Source organism: Crocodylus siamensis, chromosome 1 (assembly GCF_052110815.1).
Source record: "Crocodylus siamensis isolate JL-2025a chromosome 1, ASM5211081v1, whole genome shotgun sequence".
NCBI lineage: Eukaryota > Metazoa > Chordata > Crocodylia > Crocodylidae > Crocodylus > Crocodylus siamensis.
In genome coordinates, this window is record NC_143395.1 from 252,765,033 (window position 1) to 252,780,103 (window position 15,071).

Consider the following 15,071-nt stretch of genomic DNA (forward strand, 5'->3'; position numbering starts at 1 on the left):
CTATAATGTATTTTAGAAACCTTGTGATAACCTTTACTATAAACATGTGATCTCGGACTTTACAAAACAAACATTGTATGACTGTTTTCTTTTGTACCCCTATCACTGTTTTGAATCTGTTCTCCTGCCGTTTCCTGCAATCAAATCAGAGGAAACATAGTGGTTTCTGAAAGTACCTAATGTGTTTTTCTTTTGTTCAAGTCACGAAGAGCAAATGTGTGTTCTTTACGGGACTGATTGCAAACACATGGACAGATTATGGCAATGTAAAATGTTTCTCCAAATATTTGGTAGGAAAGTTTCATTGACAGGCTGATCTGGCATATAGTATCTTTCCATTACTTTTCTTTACATGAAGGATAAAGAACCTCAAAATACCCAAGTCTTAGATTTTAAGTAGTTGCCAGCAGCATCCCATCCTTTGAGACAAGGAATTCCTAAGGCTTTAGAGCTGCCCCTTTGTTTTGGGATTTGACCAAAATACTTTACTGGCTTCTTTATCTTAACCAGCCTCCTCTCTACTGCTGTTCTCTGACTTAAATTCTTATTAGTGGGCTACAAAATGGCTTTCAAGGAAGTAGGATTTTTTAAAATGTTTCTTGATTTATGATATACTGCAAACTAACATTTTCATACACTTTTTTACTGGATATCATTCAACTCATTTGATGAAGGAAAGTAAGCAGTCTTTCTGGAAACATAGTTTCTAGATCAGCATGTGCTATGCAAAAAATAAATAAAATTAAAATTGGTATTACAGCATTATTCATAGCAAAACATAGAGAATGTGCCACATTCTGGTAGGCATAAATTATGTATTAATTCTTACTGTGGTCCCAATTTCATTTCTTAGCTACTTTGACTGGTATTAGAATGGCATTGCATTAATGGTATTGCATTATTTATGAGAATTTAAAAGTTTAGATTTTTTAAAGGGGAGCAAAACTGTCTTCGTACTCAACTCTACAGAAATGTTCAGATTTTAAATGGTTGTGAATTATAAACTGCTAAGTCTAATGATCTAGCATATGTCCATGATTCCTAAAATTTCTGAACCAACTACAAATAAAGTGTTAGCCAGGCTTTAAATAAAGCACTTTGTGCCATACTTAGTGTTTTTTTTCCCCTTCACCTCTCGGAAATATGAAGCAGGAGATTACTAAAATAGAAAATATGTAATATTTATTAACAGAAATAATAGTAACAGAAACATACTTTAGACTTGGAAGAAACAAAAATATTTCCCTTTTTTATATTCTTCCCTAGCCCCAAAAAATAAAATAAATTAAACTAGTGACAAAGCAATGATTTAAAATTCCAATCGACATAATCTAAATGGGGAAACAAGGATCAGTAGATGTAAAAGGATATTAATTGGAATAAGCTTGAAGTAAAAACTAGAGGTGCACTGATATAAAGAAAATTGTCTGTATTGGAAATCGGCTTGATGTGGCCAATAATTTGGCCGATAAATAGCCCGTGCATGTGTGCGGCCACAGTGCAGCATGTAGATGGCAAGGAGTGCAGCCTGGCAGCTTGGAGAGCTTCATGTAGCTAGTAAGTCTGTTGTGGTGGAATGGAGGGGGCAGAAGGGGCATGGAGGGGGCAGATCAAGGCCCCCACAGTGAGGAAGAGAGTGGGGCTGGGGATGTGGCCAGGGCAGGCACTGCCAAGCAGAGGCAGGGTATGGGATGGAGCTGCAGCTTGTCTGGGGGGCACAGGGAAGGGGGGCAGCTCCCACTGCTGCGCACACCCAGACATCATGGGGGAGGGGAGTGCCCCTGGATCTGCACAGGGCAGAGCAGGATGCCACTGTGGGCTGGGGCTGTGCCGGGCTCTTCCCAGTGCAGGCTGGGCTGGGCTACGCTCAGGGCTGGCAGTGGCAGTGCTAGGAGGGGAGATTATGGAGGGGTATGGGGAATTTTGGGGTGACTGCAGCCCCCCCTTAGCCCTCTCCCAGTGCTGCCACCACCCACCCTGAGTGCAGTGTAGCCTAGCTCCCTCCGGAAACTGCCTGGTGCAGCCCTAACCCCAGTCCGCGGAGGTTTCCCACACACCTCGCCCAGATCCGAGGGGTAGACTTACCCCCTTCCAATGCCCTCCCAGGGAGCGCAGAACAGCAGGAGCCATGCCCCCCAGACAAGCTGTGGTCCCGTCTCATGCCCTGCCCTGCCCCAGCCCCTGCCCCACCCCCCACTCCCTCCCTCACAGCATGGGCCTTGATCTGCACCCCTGCCCCAGTGCCCCTTACCTCATCCCCTCCCTTCCACCACAACCAACTTTCCAGCTGTACACAGCTCTCCATGCTGGATTGGAAATTGGATTGGTATCAGCCAACATACCTTCTTAAAAATCGGCTATCAGTATTGGTCCCCAAAATTGCTATCAGTGCACCCCTAGTAAAAGCTTCAAGGTGAGAACAGTATATATATTTCTGAGTAATAAAAATGTGAAACAGCAGTGTGAATTGTAGCTATTTTACTAAGATTTATTTAACTTTCTTGCTGGGTTATTGGGCTTCATACAGCATCAACTGGGTGAAAAATTAATGGCTTGTGATTTAAACAGGAGCTCAGGCTAGAACTGATCATTAGATCATCTCACTTTAAGCTTCCTAAAGTGGGATCAGCAAGGACAAGACCAAGTCTGTAGCAGCTAGAAAAAAGTTGCTTAGTATCCTTGTAGTAAGCCATAATTCAAAACCTGATAAGTAAGGCCTGAATAACCACTACATAACTTCAGCTTTACATCAATGTATAGTGTACTGGGGGCCAACATTTTTGGTAGGTGTGCCACATACTGGCCCTGCAACTTCCCCAGGTGCCACTCTGAGTCCCTTCCCTTGCCTGGTCTGCTTTCTGCTTCCTGGCCTATCTGCTTCTGTGCTGCCTATCTCCTCTCTGATCTGTGTGCCTCAGAAAAGGGTGCCTATGCTGAATTTTGGCCACCAGCAGTATACTGGGTCTTACTGCAGTGGAGTTATGTGGGCACCAGCCTTGAATAGCCATGATCAAGTTAATGGTAACTGTAAACTTGCTCATACAATATACTAGAAAAAAGGTTTGTTTCAAGGAAAGGTGATTATATGTTTCGAGGTGAATGGGGGAGAAAGTCCATGAAAATACACTGAGTACTGGATCCTATTTTTCAAAAGTAGTACAGACCCATAGGAGAAGCCATCTGAAAATTGAAACAACAGCATTTAACTGTGGTTGTATCTTCATACGTTTATAGTTTAGCATGGTTTGGACTTGGGTGGTGTTGTTGTAATTGTACTGCAGTAGTGCTTTAACACTCCAGTTTGAGTTCAAGGCTGTATTGTACTAAACATTGTGAATGGTTCCACAAACAGGTAGGTCTTGTCCAGAAGATCAAGTGTCTACATTTTGTGCAATGATTTGAGGATGGATGCTACCTGAGTTTTTACTGTGAAATGAGTGGCTGCATTATCTTGCCAACTGCCATATTGAATTCCCAGGAGAACTCCGTGAACTTGTATGAGAGAAAAAGCATATGTGAAATAATAAAATGCATTGAGCTGAGAATCTATATATAAATGAAAGGCTTAACCAATTGTCTGTGCGTTTGTCTGTCCGTAACACTCTTTAGATGACAATAGCATGAAAACTATGAGAGACAACATTTGTGTCTTCAGAGAAATGTCTTTGCTAAACATTAGCATTTGTTTAGTGACCATATCAGGATGATCCTAACTTTCAGAATTGGGGAAAAAAGTTAGGGGCCAGAGCTGTTTTCTACTGAGCTCGTCCTGGGAGGGCACCAGTAGCCCAGTGCAGTGAGAAAGGCAAAGGGAGAGGCCATCTGAGGAAAAGTGGGAGTTTGGCAGAGGCACAAGGTAGTGGGCGAGCAGTGGCAGCCCCGTCCTGAGCCCCAAGCAGGAAAGGAGGTACCCAGGGATGGAGCAGAGTAAGTCCCGGGGCGTGAGAAGCTGTTGCAAGGTGTGGAGGTTGCACTTGCTCTTGCCCAGCAAAGAGGCATGCAGGCGGCAGCTGGACAGCAGCATGGGCGGGTCCACCTCCAGTCCGCTGGACAAGACCAAGTGCAGGAAGGGATCGGTATCTTCAAATGTTCAGCCTATTTTATTTAAATTGTATAAATATTTATTAAATAAATATAAAAAGTAAAATCTATCTGTTTGTTTTTGTTGTTTGAAATTCATCCATCGTTCTTGACGGGCAATTTGCTAGTAAAAGAATAACGGTTCTTTGTTCAGGGAGTTTATGCACTAACAGGCATAATCCTGCTTTTGGAGTATGTAATGCTATGTGTTCTTATAAAAGAGAAGACCTGATTACAGTAAGAAATGCATGTAAGAAGAAAAAAATGATGCTCTGCATATTGTACACTGTAGATTGTGAAGGACACTATCCATGTATATGAATTTAAAAGCCTAATCCCATTTACTTACAGATTCCTAGGTCCAATATAGCACTCTTTATTAGTAGTTCCATGAGTAGTTTACAAAAAAGGAAAACATTCTTTTAAAAATATCTGCATTTGCACATGGAGAAACTGAGGCACAGAGATGAAGAGACATGCCTGAGGTAACCCAGATGGCTTGTGATGAAGAGAGGAAGACTGTGTCAGATCTCCTGAGTTTTAGCTTAGCATCTTGTCCATCAGGAAAAGTCAGTCTATTTTTTATAATGAGGTTTAAAAGCAGTGCATGAAATCTCATGAGGCAGCTGTGGAAAAAAGTATGTTCATTGTCTGAATTCTTTTTTCCCCACTCTGATTACAGATCATAATCGTATGGCGTATGGCATCTCTGTCAGAACGGACAATAATCATGTTCAAGCAGAAGAGTTTAAGGGTACAGTATGGGCATCACTGCATTTAACTGTGTATATGTGTGCACGTAAAATGTTTATATACGAAACACCAAAAATATTAAAAAGAATGTTTTTAAGGTTGCAAAGTGGAGAATTTGGAAGTTAGGAAGTGCCAGAATTAAGGCTCCCAGTACAATGCTATTTCAGGCCCCTTGTGCAGATGTATTATACACTAGCTGCATCTTAGTCCTAGTCTCCTTTTTGATCAGCCAATAGGCCTATATGAAATGGCTAGTATTCGCTTCAGATTCAGCCAATTCAGGGGACAGTGACTCAATTTAGTGATTTGAATTGCTGTCCCAAATCAATTTGGCTGCCGCCAAATCAGCCACATCTCCAAATCAAACAGGCCTCATCCCCCGCCCATTCTCCCAGCCCCATCAATGGCTGCCCTATCTGGCCCCAGCATCCCCGCTCTTTAATTTTAAAAAAAAAGGTCCTGCACTCACCAGCTTTTGCCAAGAGCCCCCACTCCCCACCCGCTCTCCCAGCCCCTCCCCTCACGCATGGGTGACTGGTATCTTTGGAGTCGGGGAGGGCACCTGCCCCCCCCAGTGACCAGTCAGCAACCGGGGTGGATGGTTCCCCTGCTGCCAGTGGCACTGACGGGGGCGGAGGGGCGTTCCTCATGGCTGATCACACCAACTTGGGGGGGGGGGTCACCCTGCAGCCAATCGTGCTGACCCAGAAGTGTCAGCAGCATGCTGTTGGCACTTCCAGGTCAGCATGATTGGCCACAGGGGGACTATGGGGATCACTTCTGGTGTCCGCACTCCCCAGATGGTGTTCTCAGGGGGTTACCAGCGCTCTCACCTGCGTCCCTGCCCATCATCTAAGCATGGAATGCTGGCTGTCAGGGTGCACCAGTGCTCTCAGGATTCGTGGCAGAGCCTCTCACACTGTGCAGGGCAGCGGAGATGGCCCCCCCCACCTGGCAGCAGCTGACTAGTGGGGGCTTTTTTTTCTTTTTTAAAGCAAAAAACTGGGAGCTGAAGCCAGGTGGGGCAGCCATGGTGGGGCTGGGAAAGTGGGTGGGAATTGGGGGTGCTCAGGGGAGCTGGGGGAGCAGGCAGGGGATGGGGCCTGGTGGGGGGGCCCCCCTATAGTCCCCTCCCCCTACCTCCAGCCATGCCTTCCTCACCCCCTACTTACAGCATGGAGTCTGGGTCCAGCTCCCTGCAGCAGCAAGTGGACACTGGCCAAATCTCCGAAGCTCTCCAAATCTTTTCTGAATCAATTCAGAGAGTTTCAAATTGATTCAGACCTTTTCATTGGTCTCCCGATTAGATTTGGATTCAGAGATTTGGCCACCAAATCGGGTGAATCTTCTCTGAATCAAATTAGTACCCACAGCCTTGCACAGCCCTACCAGCCAGTCCCATTCTCCCTTCCTCACCTCCAGGAGCCAATTAACACCCCTCCCATATATCTTCCTGTCTATTTTACTCTGCCTTCGAGTTTCCAATTCCAGTCTGCCCCCACACAGGGTTGTCCCAAATTTCTTCCGAACCCTACAGCCTTGCTGCTTGTTGCTTTTCCATTTGAATTGGTCAGCTTTCTTGCCTGTGGTGTCTGGACCCATGACAAGGCCATTGGGAACACAGAAGTAACAGCCGTTTGTGGCAAGGTTTGGAACCAGTGGAAAACTGCAGCTGTAAGAAATCCTGTTCAGTTCAAGGTGGGAGTATGCTCAATGTGGATAGCATCTCTGGAAAATATTGTTACTTTTAAAATCTGGAGAATTTCACAAGAATGTCAAGGAGTGTCCTTGGCACAAATACTACCATTGTGCCAAATTACAAGTTACTGCTCCGGAGTGTGTGAGAGGGCACTGGAATTTTTCAAACTAGGGTTCACCAGAACTTTGAACATGACACCGAAAAAACAACATTGTATTTTCCCTAACTTTGTTCTCAGAAGTAAGTGAAACGTTTTGCTGAAATTTTGTAAAAAGTTCTACTTCAGGCAGCTACCCAGCATAGAACATTTCAGTCTAAGCTATTAAACAAGTTTTTGCGAGTGAAAGAATGAGCATTACAATGGAAAGCATCAGGCAATCTTAATCACTGCAGAAGCTATCAGCCCCACCTATAATGTTAGGAGGTTGGTCACAGTTAGCACATCATTCTCCTAACAATGATGAAGAACAAGTATAAAGAGAAGCATAGACATGTTTTAGCTCAAAAACTCTAGTCAAGATCAACCAAAGTCAGTAACTGCAATCTAACAGGTATCTTTTTTTTACTAAACAAGTGTCCACACTACTATAGCACCAATACTAGCAGGCTCAGTAGGCAACCCAAGAAACTATTAGTAGCATTATTTCTGAATTTGGATTGGAACTGTTCTCTGTATTTGAATGTATTCCTGTTTGTAAAATAAGTTCCTGTTCAGAGGAGTTTGTTATATGAAATAAAATAATAGATTAAAAGGAGGAAGAGGAAAAATAACCTGTATGGAGCCACCATCATGGTTAGATTAATGGCTGACTCTTGCATCGGTATGTCCCATGGATTGGTTCAGGAGGTGTTTTTTTGTCTTGTTCCATAAGTTCAGGAGGTTGTTTTTAGTTTTGTTTTTCCAAGTTTCACATAGAGTTTGGGGAGTCGGTGGGCCTTCCAGAGGCATCTCAATGAGAGGGCGCTCATCTGGTGAGCTAGGGAAGGTTGTGCACATGTAGCTAATAAAGCAGGAGAAAGTGTAGAGATGACTGAAGGGGAACCAGAAGATCAAGGTAACATGGCTAGTGTAATTGTCAGAATGTACAAACTGACAAGATTGGACCTAGAGGGGTAGGATTCTTGTTGGAATTTGGAGGTTTTCACAAGAAGTGTGAATTTATTGAGGAGGAAGAAGAATTGGTGAAGGGATTTAGAGAGATTGGTGTCCTATTCCCATTGGCTAGTGGAGAGCGGAGCCTTAGCAAGTGTGTGTTTGTATTTGTTTGAAATGCTATGATGTGGGTATTGGAGGTTAATCAGGCGTATACAGTGAATAAGCAAAAACCATTTTTCTTTTATTTTAAAAATGGTTCCTTTGAGTCAAGTTTGAATAATATTGTTGGGAAAAGTTTGTATATTTCTGGAGATGAAAAAGCTCTTAGTCTACAAGGCCATCAACCTGGCATCTCTCACAAGCATCAATAGAATTTTTTGAAAAAAATGAAGGCAGAAAACATAAGTGTTCAGGGCTCAGAAAGGGTGAGAGAATAATAATGGTTTACTGTCCTGGCTCTTAGGCACTCTTAAGCCTCGGATGCATTTTTTTTAGTGTAATTGTATGTCTCAGCATCCCATTGTTCTTTCTTGTCATTCATACACTGTGTTTAACATTATTTAATTCATATACTAGACTGAGCACTCTGATACTGCTGTCTACCAACACAGCGGATTTAAGCTTTACAAGAACCCAGATATAAGCCACTCGGTTCCCCACTGTGTGCAGCTGCCTGAAATACACCCCTTAGGGGAGTGATCAGGATATATACTATGTATGAGTTCAGTGAGTTAGTGGTTATTAAACTATCGTTATTATTTATAAGGTTATTATTGCTATAATTCCACATGATGGATAAGTTAAAAATAACATTTTACGTCACTGCAGCAACTCCAATTATCTATATATCATAGTTACATATGGAGAAATAAAGATTAGTTTCCCTTCCTTTCTGCTTTCCTATTCCTCTCTATCCTAAAATTTTTAGATTGTCACTACATATCCCATTTTGACAAACACTAACTTAGTGTGTTTTATGTCTTGGTTTCATATATCATCTCTTTATTCCCCATTGGTGCCTAATAACATGTTCCTTGTACTCCCTGTATCTCAATCCTTTTCTTCTCTGCTTTCCCCTCCTGTTGCATTTTATTTGGGTATCTTTATCTTTATGTAGCAGCATTTCCCTTATTAGCAGCACTAGTATCTGCACAAAATGAAAATAGAAAATGGTGCCAAGCTTGTCACGCTGCATCTAGTGCAAAGGAGCACCTGTGGAAGTGTGTGAACTGCTTTTAGCACAACTATGAATTGTGGAAGATCCTTTCACCCTCAAGATATAGATCAAGATATATATATTGAGAAAGGTATGCAAACTTTCAATCTCCAAGCCCATATCCGTGTTTGACTATGATGAGAATATCACTTTTTATTTGCCCAATGCTAATAAATACTGTATTTATTTAGGCGATATATATTATTGGAGCTGAGAACTGTGTATTTTAAACCTAATTAATGCCAAGAAGTTACTGTGTATTTTAAACCTAATTAATGCCAAGAAGTTTGAGGAGTGAAATGAGAAAAAGCATACTGTAAATTTACCTCTAAAATAAGTTTTTTGTTATAAAAATAAAATATGTAATTTTCCATTTGATCTTTAAATACCATTCCTGTGTGCCAATTAATATATTTCCCTACCTTCCACTTATCAATTGGGCACAGTCAATAAGGAGTAAGTTTAAGTTACTTTTTCTTTAATAATTTACACTCAAGTAAACAAGTGGAGGTCCATTCATACCTTTCTTCCTTTAACCATTCATTTTTTTTGTCTTCCAGTTCTCATTGCCACAAGATGTTGCAGAAGCTGATAATTTTATCAGGTTGAAAAGAGGATGAAATCAGTTAGTTCAGGATAGGTCCATCAGCAGATAATAAACATGATAGCCATGGGGTACAACTTTCAAATTAGGACTTCCTAGGCCTCTGAATACTAGAGGCTATTTGGGAGAAAGGGGAGGGGACCAGATAAGTTTCGGTAGGCCCTGCATATTTCCCTTAGCATCCACTCTTTGCTATTGTGAGATTGTAGATACTGAGTTTGAGGAGCAGGAGAAAAGTGCTCAGGCCAGATGACCTGGGTTCAGGGGCTGGATCCGGCCCATGGGCTGCATGTTTGACATCCTTGCATTAGAGTGCTTTGCCTCCCCTGGGTTTACAGTGAAGAGACCTGTGCTGCATGTTCATTGCTATACATAAACCTCTGAATTTAGCAGGAAGCATTCTGTGAGCTCAGCAGTGGGCTCTGTTTTCTCCCTTCTGATAGGACAGGGTCATTGATGGTGGCTTCAGCCCTGGTGCTGAAGTAAAAGCAAACAAATGCCAAAAAGGAAAAAAAAAGTCTGGGCAAGTGAGAGAAACAACTACAGTATACTGTAAATCTTGTCCACAAAGTACAGGTAAATTCATGAGCTTAGAATGCTGTAACTCAGCTGCCCCCACCTCAGTCAGGCAGCCAACACACACAGAGGCCAAAAGTGAAGATGGGCTGACTGTGAGTAATAGATTTGTTTAAATTGTTATAAAGGCAACAAAGCAGATGATATAAAATGGAAAGGAAACTTCAAGCAAATCTTGAAGTGCAGGAAAGGCCACAACCCATCCCATTCAACCTGCCATCAGGAACTTCAGACTTCCTGAGTACACACATGCTTTTGTAAAGAAAACTGTTGTGGAAAAGGAGTCGCTCTCGCTGCTGCTGGGTTTTTTTTTTTTAAGTGGTCTTGTTTTGTATGCAATCTCACTGTTCATGAAAGGTCCCTTGCTGGTAGCCCTGGAGTTATGAAACATTCTATTCATTGACAGAGCAGGGAAAACAACAGTACAGACTTCCTCACAATACCCTGCTAATGCATCTTGGTCTCTGTCTGGAGGGACAACTTTGTTGTCTTCACTTATTCAGTCCTCAGGCACACTTTCTGAGATTGGCAACAAGTGAGAGTTAATGCAGGTGGTTGTGTGTGTTGTGATGTGTCCACTAAAAAGTAGATGGGTACCACTGGAGACAAAATGGCCTTTGGTCTTCCTGAATCTGCTCTGCATATAGTGGATAACCTAGAAATGAAATGCTCTGTGTGTAAATCTATGTAGCTCAGAACAGAGGTCCTAAACTAGTTTTGAATGCCCTAGTGCACATCCACTCTAGTACACATACATACACTTGCATTCTACTTGGTGCAAGGGTGCCTTGGTGACCAAAACAGGATCTCCACACACTAGCTCTGGAACTAGCTTATTAGCTCGCGTGCACTATCTCACTAACATGGTTCTACCACAGAGGTTCATAACTGGGGTTAAGAACAGAGGTTCTCAGCATGAGGTTTCCTCAGGAGTGCCACAACACAGCCACTGCCCCATGCACAGGGCTGCAGTGTGCACACACTTCTGCATTTGGATTCTCTAAATCTGGATGCAAGATAGGAAAGCTGGCTCGTGCTGCAGCCCTCCTTGGTCCTTTCTCTATTTCCTTTACCTCTCCTTCTTCCCTCTCTCCTCTCTCCCTTCTCCCAGAAACAAGTGTACAGGACAGTTCCACACATTTTAGCACCTGTTTCTTGGAGGAGCATGGGGTGGCCAGACTGGGAAGAGCTACAACCCAAGCAGCCAGCCTGCTTTAGGGTCCTCAGATATTTGTGGCTGGCAAGGGAAGCTGTTTAACTTCTGTTTTCTATTCCTTTTTTTTTTTTTTTAACCCTGGAAGTCAGTTTTGAGAGGACAATTTGGCACTTACTGAATGTATTTTTGATTTCATACAAGAAATATTAGGATCATTTCTTATCTTTGTGAGGCTTAAATCTGGGGTAAAATGCTGATCATTGCCTTGCTTCTTTTTCATAGAGGCTATTCTTAGCTGCCGACCCTCGGTTCCAAAGACTATTACTCCAAGAATAGAATGGAAGAAAAGAGGAACTGGTGGAGTCTCATTTGTCTACTATAATAGTGCATTTACAGGTAAGAGGCTGCAAACCTGAAGATTGATGGGTTAAAATGATGAAACTGCTAAAATGCAGCTTGGTTTCTTTTCTGAATATTAATGACAAACAAACTTTCCAGACTTTCTTTGTGATGATGAAGAATATCCTTGACTATGTAAATGGCTTCCTAGACTTATTAAATCTTCAGGAAGAGGAAGCCTGAGAAAATTATTTTCACTGAGCCTTTGACAATGAGTTTCTCCTTGATTTATAGATTAAGTTAACTTTTTAATTTTTTTAGTGTCTTTTGTTTAGGCTGGAAAAAAATGACAATGCAGTTCCCTGAATCCTTCCAGAAACTGAGCTATATGTAAATAAAGAGGAAATGACCTATTCTTATTGCAGCTTTGCAATCCTCTAGATATGCATCTGAAAGATATTTTTAATATAAAGCCAAATGTTTAGGAATGGCTGGAATACAATTCAATATACAGTTCATACATACAATTCAACAATACATTTTAAATGCATCCTATTTTATAAGAGTAGAATCCAGGAATATATGCACATCTTTAAAATAATTTATTTGGCTTTTAAATTTTGAGGAAGAAGTATGTCTTTAGTAAGTAAAGGTTGGGGAGGAAAATAATAAACCTAGAGCTATTTAGTTTGCAGAACTTACAAGCAGTGCTAGTTTTATTGTTAGACTTGCACATTCCTAATTATGCCTATGTTTTGTCCACGGAAGTGGCAAGCTTGGCAAATAGACATTATAAACTTCGTATGCAATTACATGCAGGTATTAAATGCCCATGTTGCATATTTCATTCCAAATATACTCAGAGCTTTCATATGGCCACATCTTTACTAAACCATTTGTGACTTTTGTGACATTTTTTCACCTTCCAAGCAGAAGGCAAGATACATGTATACCATATAGACTAACCAAACAACAAATCTGTGTCTGTGTAACTTCTATGTGTAGTGCACAGTTTCATAGGCCAAAGCTCACTTAATCAAATACTGACTTTTTTTCAAGCCAAGCAAAAATTTTAGTCTTTAATGAAAACTGATAATCACAAAGTTCAGGTTTTCTATTATGAACTTTTTCTATCTTCTGTTAAAAAAAATTACTGTAGGGTTTTTTCCTATCTTCCTCTCCCATATTTTTCCCAGAATTCAAACTTCTGAAAGAATTTTGTAATTTTATACTACCTGCAAAAAAAAAAATATTTCAATCATCGACTATGGAGAAAATCAGCCTGCAAGGCCACATCTTCTGTCATGAATATCATATTAAACCTTCTGATTCTAAACCATAGAGTTTATGAAGTCCTATAAAAGCATGCTGGGGACTTCCTGTGCTGCCAAAATTGGAAATCTTAGTATTCCAGCACCTATGTTGCTGGACACTGTGTGCATTTCATAGGTAATTCATTTGCCTTATGCTCAACAGGGATAGTCTTCACCTTAGAGTATTTAATTCTGATCATGAAAATGTATAGTCTGTAACAGCAGCTAACAACCTTTACAAGCTGCAGGTGGGAACAACCCTGCACCGATCTGACGTGGGCTGCCAGGGAAGCTTGGGCGGCGCATCAGCAGCTGAGATATGTGCCTGTTTCTGCACTTGAGTCAAGCAGCTGGGAGCTGTACCCATGCTGCTGCTGCTGTTGCTTCCCTCCCCATTTCTTCTTACCCTCCTGTCTGTGGCACAGGCACAACTTCCAGACCATGGGGAATTGAGCTAAAATTGGGCAGCAAGAATAATACCTAATATATTATTTATATTTATAAAAAATAAATATTTATCACTGAAAAGTGAAACATAAATATTTTCAACCCTCAAAAAGCAAAAAGTAATTCCTATCTAAATGTCTTGTGTCATGTCAAAACTAGACACCATGCTAGAGACTAGCCAAATTTATGGGTGATAGACAGTTGTTGAACAGAATGACTGTAGATGTTTCCTTTGGCATCTCCAAACTAACATTGGTGGATACCAGGAAGGGCAATGGGTAGGAGATATGCCATTGCCCTCTAGATATGCCCGGTTCAGTGCTCTCCCTTTAAAGCATCCACTCCTCCCACCATCAGAGCCTGGTTTAGATGGACCCAGTATGGTACTTCTAATGTTTCTATGTAAAACAAGCTGAAAAATCCATGACATCTTTCATTTCTAGAATGGACTTGATCCTTAAGAAATACATTTCTATCTGTCAGATCACCTCTGGGGATTTTTGGTTGGTTGGTTTGTTTTCTTTACTTTTTTTGTTTCCTTTTTTAAAGGTGACCTTAAAGGCCGAGCGGAAATGTTGAATATCGGCATTCGCATTAGAAACGTGACCCGAAAGGATTCTGGAGAATACCGTTGTGAAGTCAGTGCACCAGGCAAACAGGCACAAGACCTGGCAGAGGCTACCATTACTCTCACAGTGTTGGGTAGAATCTTCAATTTAACTATCTGGGTTTTTGTCGGAAGGGTAGCAGGTAGTGGGAGGCATAAACACTGGTTGTCTCTGTCTGTGTGGGGGGCCTTTTTCCAGGCATTCTCTTTGTTAGCAAAGGAGATTTGTTCATGTTTGCATTTTGTAAATATGAAAATGCTGAATATATAGTTTCTTTGATTGAAAACGTTACTATGAATAAGAAACTAATACTAGTAATAAATGTTGTTACTAATTATTCCAGTTGTCAACACTCAGCAAGCATACTAATTCTCATTATGTGGAAAAATTACTTTTATCCAAATTACAGCCATTTAGTTGTTGATGGTTTAGATAAGTACATCACAGTGTCATCTATTTGTAGCAGCATCTGTCACCATTATCAGTTTCTCAAACGTTTCTCATTTGTTGTTTGGAGATACCACAATTTCCTCCCTGCATTTAAATAACTAAACCCTTGACAACTGTGATACCAGTTGATAAATTTAGACTATTTTTAAAGACAACCTCAGAGCCCTTTCTTTCACTTTCTGTGCATTTCCCATTAAGAAAAAGTGCAGAGGAAGGAGCAGGTATGTGCATACACATCTATACATTTTTACTCTCCATCCTCCTCTTCTTTGGGGAGAGAGAGCTTACAAAAACAAAAAAAGTGGAAAAGCAGTTTTCTTCTCTCAAAATAACTATTTTTTAAAAATGGATTTTTACATGAAAACTTTTAAAGAGAGAATGAGAGGGGTTAAAAACAAGCTTCAAAAAACACCTACCCTCTTTTGACCAGTCCTCACAACTAATTAATAAAAAGGAACAAACTGAGGAGACACCACTCCTAAAAGTATTTCTAGCAAAATTGAACTGAAATTAGAATCTTTTTTCAATAAAAAGTTGAAAATTTAAATGGAAAATTCTGATCTCCTTATTCTTTTGATGCACTGCTTCCTGTTTGAAGCTATGTGCTGGTAGATGGAGTAAAGGAGTGAAGGTTTGGAAGCTGATCTAGGACTAGAATTATATGGTAATGGGTGGGGCAGAGCAAGGGAGACGCAGTAGGGCATTATGGGGCTGAGACCAAGCCATTCCTTCCT

General features: G+C 41.2%; 1 protein-coding gene across 1 annotated transcript in view; it reads left to right on the forward strand.

The window, feature by feature from the left end:
- JAM2 (junctional adhesion molecule 2) overlaps positions 1–15,071 on the forward strand; it is a 50,507-nt gene that overhangs the window by 24,519 nt on the left and 10,917 nt on the right. The window contains exons 2-4 of the mRNA XM_090060309.1: positions 4,763–4,834; positions 11,463–11,576; positions 13,829–13,981. Coding sequence (XP_089916435.1) covers positions 4,763–4,834; positions 11,463–11,576; positions 13,829–13,981 — 339 coding nt within the window. The remainder of the gene's footprint in view (positions 1–4,762; positions 4,835–11,462; positions 11,577–13,828; positions 13,982–15,071) is intronic.